General features: G+C 45.6%; 1 protein-coding gene across 7 annotated transcripts in view; it reads left to right on the top strand.

Annotated features, from left to right (window-relative positions):
* Positions 1–18,214, top strand: part of Rpap2 (RNA polymerase II associated protein 2) — a 64,543-nt gene that overhangs the window by 34,451 nt on the left and 11,878 nt on the right. For 2 of the 7 annotated variants that reach the window (XM_038321117.2, XM_038321165.2), the window contains exon 11: positions 3,616–3,684. In XM_038321117.2, coding sequence (XP_038177045.1) covers positions 3,616–3,684 — 69 coding nt within the window. The other 5 variants (XR_006020753.1, XR_006020754.1, XR_006020752.1 and 2 more) reach the window with 5 other exon arrangements.

Below are 18,214 nucleotides of genomic sequence, written 5' to 3'. Positions count from 1 at the left end.
AATCCTCTTTAAATTTTATCTGTGATGAATCAAGACTTTTTTCTAAATGTGAATAAATTTAAATTAACATGTGCTTAATACCCAGGGCCAGAAGAGGGCATTGATCCCCTGGAACTGGAGTTACATACAGATGGTTGTGGATCCGCAATAGGAAAGCAAGTAGTTAGAACTTTGCTGGCCTGCTCGTGTGATGGAAATACTGCGAGATAAAAGCAGAATTTCTGGTGGTTTGAATGAGAATGACCCACAGGCTCATATGTCAGAGTATTGGTCTCTAGTTGGTGGAACTGTTTAGGAAGAATGAGGAAGTGTGGCCTTGCTGGAGGAGGTGTGTCACTAGGGTGAGCTCTGGCCGTTCTGGGTTGATGCCCTCTCTCCCCACTTGGGGATCAGATGTCGCTCTCAGCTCTCAGCTACCGCTCCGGTGCCATGGGTGCCTACTGCCTGCTCGCTGCCATGGTGGCCTCGCCCTCGCCCTCTGAAATCGTGAGCCCCCATGAACTGGTCACGGCAGTTTGTGGTGGCAATAGGAAAGTGACTAAGGCAGCCTCTTCCTGTGCTTCCCTGGTACCTGGGGCAGTGTTATAAATCACACACGGGCTACGTTTGCTTTTCCTGAATGACAAAAGGAACTCATGAAATCGTAACTGTATGTTAACTGAGAGGTTTAACAACAACAAAAAATAGAATTTAGGCCTGATGGTGCACATCTTAATCCAAGTACTGAGAGGCAGAGGCAGTGGCCTGCTAATTATGTAAGCTCCAGGCTAGCTCAGGGCTGCATAGTGAGACCCATCCAAAGGAATAGCCGTATCGCACTGTTCCCGCCATTTCAGCTCTTCGTGGTTATGCGCTGAGCTGAGTTCCATTTTATTTCGTGCAGGATGACAGTGAACAGAAAAGCCCGTATCTCATGGACATTCATCCTGCCTGAGGGCCGTATGCATGTCTTGGTGTGATGTATCAGTGGGTAGCTGCACACTCTTCTCAGTTTCCAGTATGTTCTCCATTTCTTCCAAGAAGTGGGAGTGGAGTGGGAGAGAAGAGTGAGAAAGTTTCCATTTTAGTTCATGGGGGGTGGACACACAGTGAGAAGCGCATCGGAGTGAGGTCAGGAGCTGTTACTATAGGAATCGCCCGGCAGAGCTCAGCCGGTAGAAGGACTTGCTGCGCAGGCCTCTGAACCCTCTGAACATGAGTCTGATCCCCGAAACCCACACACAGCTGGAAGAAGTGAACCAACTCCAGGGAGTTGTACTCCGACCTCTATATGTGCGCCGTGGCACACTCAACACACACTAAAAAATAAAAAATTAAGAAACCTGGAAATGGAGCTGGAGAGTTGGCTCAGTGGTTAAGAGCACCAACTGCCCTTCTGGAGGACCTGAGTTCAATTCCTAATGCCCGTGTAGTGCCTCACAACTGTCCATAGCTCCAGTTCCTAGGGATCTGAAGCCCCCTTCTTGCCTCTGTGGGCACTGCATGCACATGGTGCACAGACACACATGCAGAAAACACCGCACATGCTTATAAAGTAAAATTAAAAGCAAAACCTGTGAACATACAGCCTGACATAGTTGTTGAACGTTTAGGATGCTGGTGGCAAGAGGAGAAAAATCTGTGTGAAGAGCCGAGAAACTGGGGGTTGGGACTAGGGAAGCCTACCCCTGCCAGAACGTGAGGAATGTATGTGCGTGCGTGTCACGTGTGCTGAGTAGACCAGAAGCAGAAACAGGAAGGCAGGGACAAGGTCCAGGCTAGAGCATAAGGTTGGAACCCTAGTTGTCTTGGTGCTGTAAGAGGGGATAGAATCACCAGAAGGAAGTGTCTGCGGAGAAGAGCCCAGGGTATCCAGGGCTCAGAGGTTTGGGGTGATGCGGGGAGGGAAGGGGAAACTGTTCACAGAGGGACCGCTCTGCTCAGCTGTGTGGGAACCCGCTGATGGGTGAAGGGAGAGGGGTCTGCCGGCCTTTTGTACACTTGATCTTTGTAGAAACCTATGAGGAAAGTTCTGTGGAGCTTTCTGTACCAGTTCTTCAAAGTTTGGTTCAGTTTGCTTTTGTTGTTTTTGAGATAAGGACTATGTGTGTATATATATTCCTACTGGACTTGTAATGGCTCTATAGATCAGGCTAGCCCCAAACATACAGAGATTCCCTGGACTCCGCCCCTCCAGTGTTGGTATCAGAGGTGTGCACTACCACACCCCGCTTAACATTTTATATTATTAGCAGGTATTGGAGTCTGAAACACCGTTAAGTGACAGAGCTGGCCTAATATCCACACTAGCAGACTGTTATACTGTACTGCCTTTTTATAGCTAGACTTTTTATTAATTTTGAGAAACATTCTAAACTATAGAGAAAATCCAGATTGACAAAACAAACTGATAGGTTTTAAATTCTCTAAAGTTTCACTCACAGTAAAGACTGTGAGCCACTTGTTCTGGCACCTGGCATAAATGGGTGGAGAGCGCTGAGATCTCTTCTCGGGCAAGGGAAGGGGGTGCTATGGGTGTGGAAAAGAAAGGAAGTCAGCTGAGCAGAGGGGGGCAGGAACATTCGTCTGCGGAGAGGCACTTTGAGGAAGACCGCATGAGCACCTGTACTCAGAAGTGCGTGTATCCATCTGGTCTTTGGTTTTCACTTCTGTGCCGTGTGCCGTGTCCACATGATGATTAGTCTTGCCCATTCTTGACTGATGCAAATGATGCCACGCTGTATTTGGTTTCAGAGTGATTATCCAGCGTATGTAAGTCTAGGCCATTCATAGTAATGGTTGTTCAATACTCTAAGTATGCTACAATTTATTTCCCTCTATTATAAGCAATGTTTTGTTAAAGGTTTCCATAGGTCATCATACATAAATGAAAGTACTTTAAGCCTTTATATCTAGATAGAAGTACTCATATATATATATATATATATATATATATATATTCCAGATTTGTTATATATAAATGCAAGTACTTTAGAAGCCTTTATATCTAGATAGAAGGTACTCATATATATATATTCCAGATTTGAATCTGGTGAGCTGGCATTTATTTTCTATAATTATGGCATCCCTTGTTGTCCACTGCCGATCAAGCTTCCCTTGTTAGCTTCAGCGGGTGCTGATGTGGGCCAGGGCATCTGTGTCTGTCTGCACAAATGTGGTCTCACTTTCCTCGTGAGTCTCATGCTCCTGTTCTAATAACACCTTCGTTGTAATGTGTAAGAGCACGGCTAAGTGCTTCCTGTGGAGACTGCTGCTCTCTGTGGCTGGACTCTCAGAGCCGGGATGGTCCGGGACTGTCAGTACCAAGCCCTGAATGATAGCACATTATTACACCACTGCCTGCCCTGTGGAACAGAGCAGGTGTTTAGACCTGCCTCTTAGCAGGCAGTGGTGGTGCACACCTCTGATCCCAGCTGTGGGGAGGCAGAGGCAGGTGGATCTCTGAGTTCCAGTCCAGCCTGGTCTACAGAGCGAGTTCTAGGACAGCCAGGACTGTTACACTGAGAAACCCTGTCTTGAAAAACCAAAATAAAATAAAGAACTACCTCTCTGACACATTAAATCATAATTCTTATCAAGAACTAAAACTTGATGGTAAATCTTGATGTTTTTCAGATTATCAAACCGAAACATTATCCACAAGCCCGTGGAATGGACTTTGATCGCTGTGGTATTGCTGACATTGTAAGTAACTCTTTCGGATTCTATCTCTGCATGAATAGTTTGGTCAGGGAGAATAGTCACAGGTTTGCACACTGTCCTGGAGAATGTCCTTGCCATGTTTTTGGATGCTGTGTTTATTTCTTTGTATCTCTACCATCTTAAGAACACCGCCCTCATAAATGTTATTTATCTTTTGTTAGAGAACGTCCCACACGTGGGTTATGCCACAGTCCCATATGTTTCATTGTTCATGTCTGTTCTAAAGCCGAGTGAGCACCGCTGTCTCATGTCTGTGTTTTTACGTATATTCATGTATCTCATTTATTGACAGTTTGTCTTTAATGGTAGTGGATACATTTTATCTTCTAAATGTACATTTTAGAATCTAACAGTTAAAGAAGCTAAAGTAAACACTTGCTACACAAGTATATATAAGACACTTCAACCCCACTCACCTCTTAAGACCCCACTGGTGGTTTCTAGGCTCCTTCTCAAAAGGGTTAAAGGCATTAGGTGTAGTGCTTTTCAACATGAATTGGAAGAAATTTTTGAGATCATTATGATTGCAGTTCTGTCGCTGCTGGTGCGTGTGAGGTCCCTGAAGCCCAAGGCAGTTGACTTAGGGATGCTCACAGCTCAGCTCAGGGCGTCTCTGGCCCCACATTCTCCCCCTGCTTTGACTTTGGTCTGCCATGTGCTTTTCCCGTCCCCAGGTGTGTGGGAAGGATTAGGTAGGCTTCAGTGAGCCCGAATCCGCGTCACCCAACCAGATACAACTCATATGATTCATTAAATCAGAACACAGAAAATAACTTTACTTGAATGCTCTGATATAAATTTTTAATCAGCCCTAAGAACAAATCTTTTGTTATTTCTACTATTCAGTGTTCCAGTTGAATTGGCAGTTCGTGAAAAATATCTTATTAATTTTTAAAACGTTTTCTACTTTATTAAATGTGTAAATACCTTGGTCACTGACAGAGAAAATATCAGTAACGGTGCTTACCGACAGTATCATATGCCTGGCAATAAACGCTCATAGACAATTAACTGTACTTTTGTAATTTATTACGCCAAGAGGGAAGAGGATGAACATTAATCTCAGAACCTCGCTTCTACAGCTGAAGACATAGTAGGTCCTATACTACTGCCACATCTCCAAAGTGTTTAGCAAGGAATAAAAAGAAGCATGAGAAATACAATAATAAAATCTACTATTAAAATTCATATAATTATTCCAGGTAAAAGCAAAGCTCCGGGCTGGAAAGCTGCTTCAGTCAGCCAAATGCCCACTGAGCAAGCATAAGGACCTGGGTTTAGACCCCAGCACCCATGGAGAAGCCAGTGTGACAGCATCTGTCCCTCCAATGTGTGAGTGGGGGGAGACGAGCAGACCCCAACCTCACTGATGCACGTGTGAGTGGGGGGAGACGAGCAGACCCCGAGCTCACTGATGCATGTGTGAGTGGGGGGAGACGAGCAGACCCCGAGCTCACTGATGCACCCACTTGCCTGCATTGACGAGCTCCAGGTTCAACGAGAGACCCTGCCTCAAGAAATAAAGTGGAGAGCAGTTAAGGAAGGCAGCTAAAATCAAGTTCTGACTTCTACACACATATATGTGCATGCTCACTAGCATGAACATGTACATGCCTCCAAACAAGACTATACACCTTAAATATACACACACAAAAATTTAAAACCTAAATTTTTTTAAGGAAACCTATGTTTGTTTTTAATATAGGCACCATGTGACAAAAAAAATATCGATAACATTAGCTCATTCTTTTTTGCACTGTTTGACCTCTGTCTGGGCTTAGGTATAACAACCCTTTGGAAAAGTGAGTTCAGTGGATTCAGTTGTACACTTTTTATGTGTGTTAAGTTTCCCATATGCAATCTTAAAATGGTAGCTAGAAGCACTAGTTTGGGTCCTCTGTCACTGTTCTCATGCCCCGATCTCTGCAGCTTGACCCAGCCCTCCCCACCCCCCGCAGCCACTGGTTCTTTCAGTGTGTGGACAGCTTGACCATTTCTAGAGCAAGTCCTTCCGTGTGTGGACAGCTTGACCGTTTCTAGAGCGAGTCCCTCGGTGTGTGGGCAGCTTGACCGTTTCTAGAGCGAGTCCTTCGGTGTGTGGACAGCTTGACCATTTCTAGAGCAAGTCCTTCGGTGTGTGGACAGCTTGACTGTTTCTAGAGCAAGTCCTCTGGCTTCTTTCAAAGTCATTGGCCACTGTAGATGCCATGTCACAAGGTACCTGGTAGTTTTGTTTTTGCCAAGGTCTCCTTGACAGTTCCAGCCATTCCGCCTGCTCTCTGCAGAGTCAGGGGCCGGGGGCCTCTCTGTCCTCATCACTAGCTCCGAAGACTTCCATCTCGGTAGATGTTTCTTTCTTTCTTACTTCTTTTTTCAGAAGCCCCCTTGACTTTAACATTTCCTCCTGCGGAGCCCATGCTTAGCTGGGTCCTTTCGTTTACAGCTCGGTCTTAGCACTGCTGGAATAAATATTACTAAGCATATTAGGAATAAAATTCAAATATGTCTTTGCATTTTTACTTAATATGTGTTAAAGATTCTCAAAAACTCAAATGCTCATAGTTGATTGACCTATTTTAATAAGAACTGATTGAAAATGCAGTAAAATAACTGAGTAATTGCTGATATTTATTATCTGAACCCTTAGTAATAATTTTGTCCAGTTAAACATAACCAAACTTTATTCTCACATTAGATTCTGTTCTGGAAAAGTCTGCATATTGGAATAATGCAGCTTGGATTTTCCCAAATAAATAAGCCTGGATAAGATACCATCTTTTATGTATGTCTTTAACCAAAATGTGTATAATTTAGCTTTTCTGCATTTTAGAACCTATATATTCTATTAGATAAAACCTATTAATGTATTTATATAGTTTTGTTTGTCAATCAAATTAGGAAACAGTTTGCATCAATGCATCTTCTAGCACACAGCTCCCTACACTTCTTTTCCTTCCTTCTTGACCCAACTCACCCAGAGCAGAGGCTGACAGTCATCTTCCTCATCCGCTGCCCACCACTGCTGCGCTCGATTGGACCACTGTCATTAAATTCTAGTTTGTGACGCAGAATAAGACCGAGCCAGTGCTGGTGAGAAATCTAGAAGGTCCCGACCAAAACTGGCAGCCAAAGGAAAGGCGTCCAGAACAAATCCACTGGGCCGAGTCTCTGTACCGTGAGTGGGGATTGAGTTTCCTCAAGGAAAGTCTGCCAGGTTCCTTGAGGCTTGGGCTGCCCAGGGAGGAGGCGACTGCTCACTCTCTCAGAGAGAAGACACAGGCACGCGGTTTCTCTAATGGAAAGCTTTCAAGGCATCTCCAGAAGTGTCTGCTTTCATTTTATTTATCCGAACTGGCTGTTTCCAGTGAACTGTGGTCTGTTTGTAGTCAGAGTCCATTCGGTAGTTTATCCCTCTAAAAGCTTTGAGTATTCCCATCGTTTGGGGAGCAGCATGTAAGTCCTGGAAAATGGTATTTTAAACAAGCTCCGCTTGACCATGGTCTCTAAAGGAAAGCCATCAGGACACGCAGTCGCTTTAAGGAGTCCTCTGGAGAACCACTTCCTGGGGCTGCGGGGCACGCGTGGAGAGAGGTGACTGAAGCTTTTTACCCTTGCCCACCATTCCGTTTCCTCTTAAGCTCTGTGCGTGCACCTTGAAAACAGAGCTGGTTCATTCGCCATGTGTCGGTTCTTAGAAATGTTCCTCAGTCCCGATCTCCCTCACCATTCCAGATCAACTTTGGTATTGGAGGCCATAGTTAAAGACTGCTGGAAATATTTTTCTATATTTTATAATTATGGAATTTTGTAATTGACTTTCTTGAGATAAAATGCACAAATGAAATTCCCATTTTAATGTTTATATAGTTCTGCGTGTTAGTTTATTTGCTATATTAGGCCATGGTCAGTACTGTCTAATAACAGAACAGTCTGTCAGCCCAGACAGAAACCTCACATGACGTCAGCCTTGACTTCTCCTTCCGACACCCTCTTATCTCTTGCTATCAAATGGCCACTTACCTATTTACCTGTTGTGAATATTTCAAATCAGTGAAGTCATACAAGACACGGTTGTATCTGGCTTCTTTCATTTAATGTAGTAGCATATAACGGCCTTTGTGTGTGGCCAGATAACGTGCCATGCTGCAGATGTACTGCGTGCCTCTGCTGCGCCTTTGCTGCGGATGTACTGCACGCCTCTGCTGCGCCTTTACTGTGCATGTACTGCACGCCTTTGCTGCGCCTTTGCTGCAGATGTACTGCACGCCTCTGCTGCGCCTTTACTGTGCATGTACTGCACGCCTTTGCTGCGCCTTTGCTGCAGATGTTCTGTGCACCTCTGCTGTGCCTTTGCTGTGGATGTACTGCACGCCTCTGCTGCGCCTTTACTGTGCATGTACTGCACGCCTTTGCTGCGCCTTTGCTGCAGATGTACTGCGCACCTCTGCTGCGCCTTTGCTGTGGATGTACTGCACGCCTTTGCTGCGCCTTTGCTGTGCATGTACTGCACGCCTCTGCTGCGCCTTTGCTGCGGATGTACTGCACGCCTCTGCTGCGCCTTTACTGTGCATGTACTGCACGCCCCTGCTTGGTTGTATGGTGATAGTAGTCATCACTCTTGTGCCATAAACATCCATGAGCATGCTCTCCTGTGGACATGTTCTCAGTTCGTTGGTTGGATTCATTGTACACATTGCAGTTGAATTGCTAGATTTTGTTTAACCTTCTGAGAAACTGCCAGACTGTTTTCTGCGGCAGCTGCACTGGTCCTTGCTGTCACTGGCAGTGTGCAGGCATTTCAGAGCTGATCTGAGTTCTCACCCTCGCAGCCAGTCAACATCATGTGTGGTGCCCGCAGCCTTCTATGGCATATGCTTGTCCCCAGCTGAAGATGCTATTTGGGGGGGGGAAGGAAGCTTAAGGAATGGCTAACGGACAGTAGGTCAGCAAGGGTGGAGAGACTCAGAGCTGTCTTGTCCCTAGCCCCTTCTGTCTCCTGCTTCCCAGCCACCAGAACTCTATTGCTCTGTCATAATGGAATCAACTCTCTAAAACCATGAGGAAAAAAGTAATCCCTCCATTTAATTGTCCTGTCAGGCATTTTTGTAGCAACTGCATAGGAGAAAATAACACAGAACGCTGACCCCGGAGAAGTGGGGCTGTTGCCTACCCTGCCGAGTGGCTCTTATGCTGTTTGAGCTGGTTTGCAGAAGCAGTGTGGAAAAGATCTGAGAAGCAGCGTGGAGGAGCTGCTAGAACGGAGTAAGCAAAGCTTAATAAGCAGGCATGGTTTCCCTCAGAGGGGCAGGGTGGAAGGAGTGTGGACAGTAGAGTCCAGTACATTATGTCCTTGCAAAGGGTCTGTCTGCATCTGCACTGAGTCAGTACCCTGGGGCTGACCTGAAAATAATGGTCCAAGGTCATAGGGAAGTTTTATTAAGATGCATGACATTCAGGGTGTGGGTAGTTATTTGGTGACTTTTAGCCAAGTTTAACAGTAAGAATCAGGAGCAAGAAGCTTGGGAACAGAAGGATTTCAAAACACAGTTTAGTCTGAGAAGGAGGGAGATTGAAGTTTTTAGAGAGATTAAGTCCATTGGAAAGAGCCAGGCACCCAGGCAAGACAGAGAGAAAGGATGCCTTTGGGGCATCTTGGGAATGGGTGAACCCCACCCATTGGCAGGTCCAGGGTTCGAATTTCTCAGGAGAGAGCCAGCAGGTGCCATAACTGTACCTAGGGAACTGTTTTCCCAAGCTCAGCCATGCCGCACCAAGGCTGCCGCCGCCTCCTCTCCGAGGGACCTGGCACTGCCTGAGCTCACGGTGGACCTTCCCACTGGTGCTGAGGCATTGAGGACACAAGCATTTGGAGGTTCTGGATATTCCCACTGTGTTTTCATAGGAAGACAGGAAACCCAGCAAGGTGTAGCCTGCCCAGACTCTGTACGTGGAGCCCCTGTGAACCTAAGACACGGGGAAGACCCCAGGATGCTTCGGCTGCCAGGGATGTGGGATGTCACTCTGATCTTGCTTCTGGGTCAGAATGATACACCCTTAAGTAAAAACAGACAACGTTTATTAGAGGATACCAGGAGATACTGCCAAGGGCAAGAGCAGAGGGGGCAGTAACCTAAGGGCCCATTGTTTGGTGGACTTCCTGCTGTTTCCTGGCTTCTCTGGAATACACAGCTTTCCTGGGGCCTTTTCCTGTGTAGGTAACTGTCAAGTCTGCTTGAACTTAATTATAGCTCTGTTCTTAAACAGAAATCCACCTTAAGTAGTTACCTTGGGCTTTTTTGGGTAATTTAGATGTCACGTCTCTGCTAGGACCAGAGGTAGAACTCAGATGTCATTGTTTTAAGCAAAAATTAGTATGAGAGCAAATTAAAAAAGAATTAAAGAAATTAATCTATAAAAATAGCTTTACTTTACCAGGAGAAAGTAGCCTTTTTGTGGTGGGCTCCCTCCACTCTGCCTTTGGTCTAATCTGTAGCTGCCCTTTCATTTGGTGCTCAAGACTTTAAGAGGGGCCGGTGCTTCCCTACCCCTGTACTCAGCATGGCTTTTCACTTGCAAAATTAGTGGGGGGCTGGATGGTGGTGACTCACTCCTTTAATCCCAGCACTCAGGAGGCAGAGGCAGGTGGATCTCTGTGAGTTCGAGGCCAGCCTGGTCTACAGGAGCTAGTTCCAGGACAGGCTCCAAAACTATAGAGAAACCAATTTGTGGCACTTCCATTTTTAACTGAAGTGCCTCCTCTTAGCCAGCGTAGCGGCACACAGAAGTCACGGGTGCCGGAAGGCAGGACAACTGGAAGCCACTCCACATTCCACCATGTTTCTGCCGCTGTGCTCCGACCTGCAGGCCTGGAGCGGGCCATCGCCTGTCTCTGCCACCGTCTCGAGTAGAAGTGCCAGGATTACAGGCGGGCACTTCTGCACCCGTGTCCTGCTGTGGGCTCTGTGGACTTGACGCAGACATCGGGCTTGAGCATGGGAATTCTACCCACTCAGCTCTTTCCTTAACCCCAAAATTCAGGTACTGTCCAAAAGAAAACAACACTTTTTTAAAATTCCTGATCAAAGCCTACTTTCTACAAAGAGTTTTTTCTTAGGATTGTCTATATCTCTAGCAATTTTATAACTTAGTCTTTTGTTCATCCATAATCTGCTGAGCATCCCCAAACCGGATGTCTTAATCCATGATAAAAATTACCTGTGTTTGAGGTCCTTGTGTTCTCTCCCTGGCACCACAAAAAACCAAAACAAAGATTCCTCAGTAAAACAAGCTAAAAAAATAGGTTCTCCAGATTCCCATCCCAGGCACCCGCAGCTTCAAGGGAGGCAGTGGTTAAGGCTGTTGGTCCTGACCAATCACAGCCTCAGCTTCAGCAGCCAGTCTGCATATCTGACCAAGCTCCCTGAGTATGCTGGTAGTGTTACCCCAGCCTTGGTGCTCACCCCTAGAAAGAAGAGTGTGGTAATCACTGTGTGGGTGCCCTGCTTGATTTCACTGAGTCACACAGCCTCAGAAAGGAGAGCATTGCCCGGGAGTAGGCATTATGAAGAAAGCTGTCTATGGCTCACCTGCAGCTGCTATATAGACCTACCACAAACAGGATTTAGATATAAAGTTTTAAAGTTACTCCACCCCAGCCCCTTAAACAAACACACGTATACTATATCACTCCACAGTGATTTACAAAGGACTTGTTTCTTTTGAATTAGAAATATCAGTGGAAAGCATCCCTGCTTCCTTATTAATAGGTAATCCTAAACCCTTAAATGCAAACATCATCAGGGCAGGAGCCATCTGTTAGAAGAAAAACATTTTATTTTATTTGGCTGCCATGGTCTTCTATAATCAAAGCTTTTATCTCTGTTTCCCAGATAATGGCCCTGAAGTGGAGAAGCCCATGAAGGCATGCCCCTGTGTGGTGCGCTTTCTTATCTGCCGTCTCTGGTCTCCCAGCACGCCGTCACAAGACTGGCCTTACATGCCTACTAGTTTCTAACATTTGGTGACTATCGTTTTACCTAAGGTCAATTTTTGTGTGCATTTTGGTTTTTGAGATAACCTCCTTGTGGCCCAGGCTTCCTTGCTGACCACTACTGACAGCGGTCCTCCTGCCTCAGTCTCCCAGGTACTAGGATTACATGAGGGCACAACAACATCCAGCTTACCTACGATAGAATTCGTAGTATTTTAATTTACATGATTAGCTTTTAGTGAGCCTTATATCTAGAGACAAAACTTGAACAAGAGTCTCTTGAAGCCCTGGAATGAGCTTTGCACAGACGACTCTGTCTCATTGGGTGTGATTTTCTTCACTGGAAGTGTGAGGAGTTAACTGAATTCAGGTTTTAGTTGAGGTGGCACTTGACTCAGCAGCGGCGGGGACATGCCCTGGCATCCAACCAGAAGCGAGGAGAGGGAGGGTTGGGGTGAGCAGAATTCTGTGTCGGTGGTGTTCACTAGAGTAAAGCCATACTTTGCAAAGATGGCTGACATGTCCGAGAGGAATGTCACAAAGGTCTATTTGCCTTTCTCCTTTCCTCTTCATCCCTTAGCCGCCTCCTTGCCAGTCTCTCCCTCACACTTTTCTCTGACTGAACTCACTGTCACTTGGTAAAGGTTTACTCATCCTCTTCATTTCAGAAATGAAGAACTAGGATTGGTGGAGTCGGGTGTTGGTCTTGGATACACAACGCTGGGTTTGGGTGTAGTAGTGCACATCACACACACACACGCACTCTCACACAGACATACACGCACACACACATACTCACACACATACTCATACACTCACACATACATATTCACACACACACATTCAATTAAAAATATGATAAACTGTACTCTGCTTCCACACACTGTTTTACGCTTACTTCTTTAGAGGTTCTGCTCCAGACCAGTGATTTGCCATAAGGAGAATTAAGGCAGCAATCTGAGGCTGGGCCTGTGCAGCTGTTTGTATTTATACCTAGTGACTCTTCTCTCATAGTTATGATTTTTACCTTCCATGTTCTTCTGTTTCCATGGCCTATAAATCAATCTCCAGGACATAAACATATAGTTCACCCCTCCCCCCAAAATGTATATATATAAACATAAGTCTCCGTAACAATAAGAGGGTTTCCACTTAAATATTGTGTTTGGACAATGCGTAAATAGTGCTGAATCGGGAAAAATGTCTACAGTCAGTGCTGTGAGTTTGAAACCGTGTTCTTAAAAACACGCGAGTCTGTGGAGTTGCCATGTGGGTGCTACTGTCTCATCTCCGGTGTCTCCCATGACTAACTCAGGGAATGAACCAGATGAGCAGATAGAACTGCAGCTGTGGGACCTCCACAGGTGTGGCCAGGCCAAATACGCCCCACACCCCAACACAATTTAAAAACTAAAGACACATCCCCATCTAGAGGTTTTGTTTGTCTTTATGAACCATGCCATAAATTGCTGAGCAGCTAAAGCTGTTGCAGAGACCTGCGGTGCCCAGGCAGCTCGGGAGCCCGTTCTACATGTGGGTGCCAGGGCCTGGCTCAGGTCATCAGGCCCGGCAGGCAGCAAGCTCCTTTCCAACACTGAGCCATCGGTCTCACCAGCCCTGGTCTTTGTTTGTGCTCATGATTCTAGAGAACTGTTTGTTTTTATGCAGCCCAGGCTGGCCTCAAGCAGGCGCAGGACGACTGGCATGAAGGTCCTGGTAGAAATGTTCATTTTAGCACAAAAGCTTCCTTTAGCTAGTTTTGTGAAATCCATTTTATTCAGTAGTCTTACAAATTTAAATGAAGCTATAAAAAGAAAGATTATTCCTAAATGTAGACTGCTTGCCAAGGTTTTCCTTTGTTGACTTTAAAATCTATTTGTTTTGTGATTGTGGAGACTTAACACTTTATCTAGGTGACAGTAAAATCTTAACTTTTCTTGGACCTGAAATATGAATATCCCATTCTGTTCCTCTTTATAGATGTCCACAGAATTTTAGAGCTTATAAGAGCCAGAGGGAGGCCAGGACTGAGAATCCTTTGCTATTCTCTCTTCTGTTAGTACCATCTCACTGACTGTCTTTTTTTTTTATTATGTATACAATATCCTTTCTGCGTGTATGCCTGAAGGCCAGAAGAGGGCACCAGACCTCATTATAGATGGTTGTGAGCCACCATGTGGTTGCTGGGAATTGAACTCAGGACCTTTGGAAGAGCAGGCAATGCTCTTAACCACTGAGCCATCTCTCCAGCCCCCACTGACTGTCTTAAATGCAAGTTTGGGAGTTGGCTGCTGTCATTTTGGAATGGAAATGCACACATGTACACACACAAACACACGCACGCACCTAATAAATACATTTATACTAAAAGGCAGAGTAGGAGAGACTTAATAGTAACAGTTTTAGGAAGACTTAGATTAATTTTGTTAATTAAGGGCATGGGGAAAGGAACCATTAAAAGTCATTTGAAGCTGAGAGCAGGTATACATGGTGGACGATCATCTCAAAGATACAAAGAAATGGATCATGGCCATAAGCAGAGAGGGCAGTTTGAGTAGAGAGCAGCACCAGCTGCTCTAGTCAGGGAGGAACCAGTGGAGAGCAGTGTGACACACAGGTCCCTACACGGAAGAGAGAGATTTTCAGAAGGACATCTGCTTTCAGTGAGGTGGGGTGAGAGGGGGCAGGCACTCTATAGCTGTTGAGGTGGAGTCTGGTCCTCACGGTCCAGAAAAGGAGCTGACCACGAACAACAGAAGGTTAACATATTATCCTGATGAGACCAAAGGTCATGGATATGTAGTGCTATCAACCAGAGTTTCTTTCTCCCCCACTCTCACTCCTGAACCCTTCCGCAGGAGTTTACTGTCTCCCTGTGGTGTGGGGGAGACAGCATTGACCTTGGATTGCAGTTCCCTGGGTAGGATAGGTAAGATATGGGGACAGAGATTCAGAAAGGAATATCAAGAGATTGGGACCAGAAAGAGACCAAGGAACTGGGGAGATGACTTCATGGGTAAAAGCATTTCTGTGCAAGCATTAGGACCTGAGTTTGATTCTAGCACCCACATAAAAAGCTGGATTTAAAATGTGTCTGTAATACCAATGTTCCTACAAAGATATGGGGGGTGGAGACAGAATTTCTGGGAACTCACAGGCCAGCATACTCGGTGAGAGAACAAAGAAACACTGTCTCAAAGCAAGATGGGAAGTGAGGACCAGCTCCTGGGGTTGCCCTTAGACACTTCGTGAGCACTGCATTCACACACACACACATTGTACATGCACACTCACACACATGCATACACACATGCACACACAAAGAAGCTGCAGCAAATATTTGGGGGTGGAGTTACGTCAGGGGCAAAACTGGTCTTCTCAGCCACATATTTCAATGTCCTCTTCCCGGACTCTGTCTCCTGCTGCTCTCCCAGAGGAGATTCCTTTTGTTGATCAGATCCAGCATATCTTCCCTTTCGGATGAGTCCTGTTCCTTTGCTGTCTTCCTCGTTACTCAGCATTGAAAACTGACTTTGTTAGCCTAAGAACAGTGGTCTCGGTTTAACCCTAGAACTAGAGAGGCCGAGGCAGAAGAATTGCCAAGAGTGCAAAGCCTGCCTGACAACAGTGAGCTCTTACCTAAAAAGCCTGGGGAGGTGGGTGTTCTTTTCTCTTGCTATGTTAGCTTTTCTTGGCCAACAATTTGACTACGTCTGGAATGAACTAAAACCCAACCCAAGTGACTGGATACACTGTAAAGTATTTTTCTTAGTTAAATCATTTGAAGTATGAAGACTCATCCTGTTTGTTGTTGTTTTTCAAGACAGGGTTTCTTTGTATAGCCTTGGCTATCCTGAAACTCACTCTGTATAACAGGCTGGCCTTAAACTCAAGAGATCTGCCTGCCTCTGCCTCCCCAGTTCTGGGCTCAAAGGCGTGTGCCACCACCTCCCAGCTGGGAAGATACACCTTTAATCTGGATTTTAGGAGGTGGAAAGATCTAGCATTAATCTGGGCTACACCTTCTGCTAGCAGCCTCTGTAAAGACGTGGAAGAAGGAGGTTCTCACATTTTCGCCTGCTTGCCCTCACTCTCTCCAGCAACTCCCTCTATTCACTGGCATCAGGTTCCAAAGTATACTGGAGACCGGGTGAGACATCCAGCCTCGCAAACTGAAAAATTACTGGGTTCTTGGGCCTTATGTTGGTAGACAGCCATTGTTGGACTAGCTGGACTAGCCCATATGTAGCACAAATAATAAAAACCCAGAGACAGAAATTGGGGATCAACCTGAGGCTCAAAAAAGCAAAGCAGCCAGCCACTGGCTCTCACCTCTACCTCAGACTGAAATGGTGATCCTGCCTCCAGGAATCTCAGAATGAGACTGTGCCTGAGAGCTGTCTCCTCCCATTTTATATTCCTCTCTAGTGTTGGGATTAAAGGCATGTACCACTACCACCCAGCCTCTATAGCTAACTAGTGTGGCTACTGGGATTAAAGGTATGTGCCACCACTGCCTAGTCTGTATGGCTTACCAGTGTGGCTGTTTTACTCTCTGATCTTCAGGCAAGCTTTATTTTTTAAAATACAAATGAAATATCTACACCTGTAAGCCATTCCAATAAATCCCATAGATAGATAGATAGATAGATAGATAGATAGATAGATAGATAGATAGATTGATTCTATAAGTTCTGTTCCTCCCAATAACCCTGACTAATACACTTGCCCTTTACTTCCCATAGTTGATTACTCTGCCTTTCAGTTTTGGTTTGAGTCAGCGTGTCACTGTGCAACCCTGGTTGATATGGAACTTGCTGTACAGACCAAGCTGGCCTCAGACTCACAAGATAGCCACTTCATCTGCCTCCCAAATGCTGGGGTTAAAAGGTATGCACTCCCACACCCAGCTAGTTTGTTTTCTGTGTGTTTCTCCATTCCCACTGTTACTGAAGTGCACCAGCCTAGACTGCCTTCCTAAACAGATTACTTCCATGAACATGAGAGGGGCTATGGGAAGGATGGGGGAGGCGGGGTAGTCGGGAGGTGGGGATGAGAGGGAGCAGCGTGCACTGTGTATATGCGCAAAATTTTCTAAGAACAAATTAATTTTTTAAAAGTAGTGAGATCCCAGCTTCCCATGTGAGGTTGCCTCGGATAACATTTCTCTCCTGGGGCTGTCAACGTGTCTCTCCTTGCAAGCCCCTGGCGGCACTGTGGCCTATGATGGAACCTGTCAGTGAAAACTGTGTCTGTGTCACTACCATCGCCTATGAAAAGACCTGCCAAAAGATTGTCTTTGCTAGTCAGTTTATCTCAGCAGCTAGGATATCTAGAATGTGGTGACCCTTAGCCTGCAGCTTCACTGTGACTGCATTTAACCTGCTTATTCAGTTCAGAAATGTAGGATCTGAATGTATGTGCCTACAGTTCCAGCTACTTAGGCCAAGACCAGAGAACCACACGAGCCTGGGAGTTCAAGGCCAGCCTAGGCAACACCACAGGATCCAGTTTTTATAAACTAGGGGAACTCTGAATTGTTTCTCTATCTTGGCTGTCCATTAGATTCACATCAGGAACTTTAAAAATTTTATTTACTAATGACTGATTCACAAGTTTTGATTCGCTGGTCTTTGTAAGACCTACATAGAAGCTTTGTTTTTAGTTTCCTAAGTGGCTAATTGTACATAGAGAACCAAGAACTAAAACTCAGGGTTTATCGGGGTGCTGAGTAGAAAGATACCTCCTCGGTTACCTGAGCGGTGTCCAACAGGCTCGCTTAGGCACAGGCACACAGAAGAAGGGGGTTCACAGCAGACTTGCCCACTTGTGTTGGCCTGTTTACTCTGTAATGGCAGACCTCCTTCATGCTGTACTTGAAGAGCACACACAGTGGCCTCTGAAAATCATGAGACCTGCTCGGTTCTTAAAATGAATCAGATGTGTGAGCTGCTGTGGTCTCGCGGTTAGGAGTGCAGACTGTGGGTGCTCCTGGGGCTGTTTGCACGTCTGTTACTGACTTACGTGACCATCGTAGAGTCGCTTGGCCTCATCTTGGAGTTAACACCTGCTGCAACCTCACAGAAAGACCAACAAGTTGTCTCATAAAAAAATCTTTGTAGAAAGTTGTAAATCACTGACTTGTGTTTGGAACCCCCCACAAGGGGGCCAAGCAGGCTCAAGGGCTGGGGTGTCTGAATGTGAAACTCAGCTCCCGTCTCTCGGCATCTGCTTTCCTGTCAGGCCAACAAAACGGAAAAAAAGCATAAAGTCGTCCCACAGCACATGGCCTAGCCTGTGCTATCTTATAGAAAGAGAAGGCTCTGCAGCATGCTGACTTTCTGAACTTTTAGCTCAACTGATTATTGTTTTATTGTGGGTAAGAAATCAGATCCATAAGCTAGACGAATGTTCATAGCTGCCCCTTACAGTTGGACTTTTTGCCTTCTGTCTAAGAAACCATGGGGTAAAGAAAGTTCATTTTAAATACGAAACTTGAAATTTGAAATTCTATTTGCATCC

The sequence above is a fragment of the Arvicola amphibius genome, chromosome 1 (assembly GCF_903992535.2).
Source record: "Arvicola amphibius chromosome 1, mArvAmp1.2, whole genome shotgun sequence".
In the NCBI taxonomy this organism is placed as follows: domain Eukaryota; kingdom Metazoa; phylum Chordata; class Mammalia; order Rodentia; family Cricetidae; genus Arvicola; species Arvicola amphibius.
The sequence above is the reverse complement of the archived record's forward strand: the minus strand, read 5'-3'. Positions and strand labels throughout refer to the sequence as shown.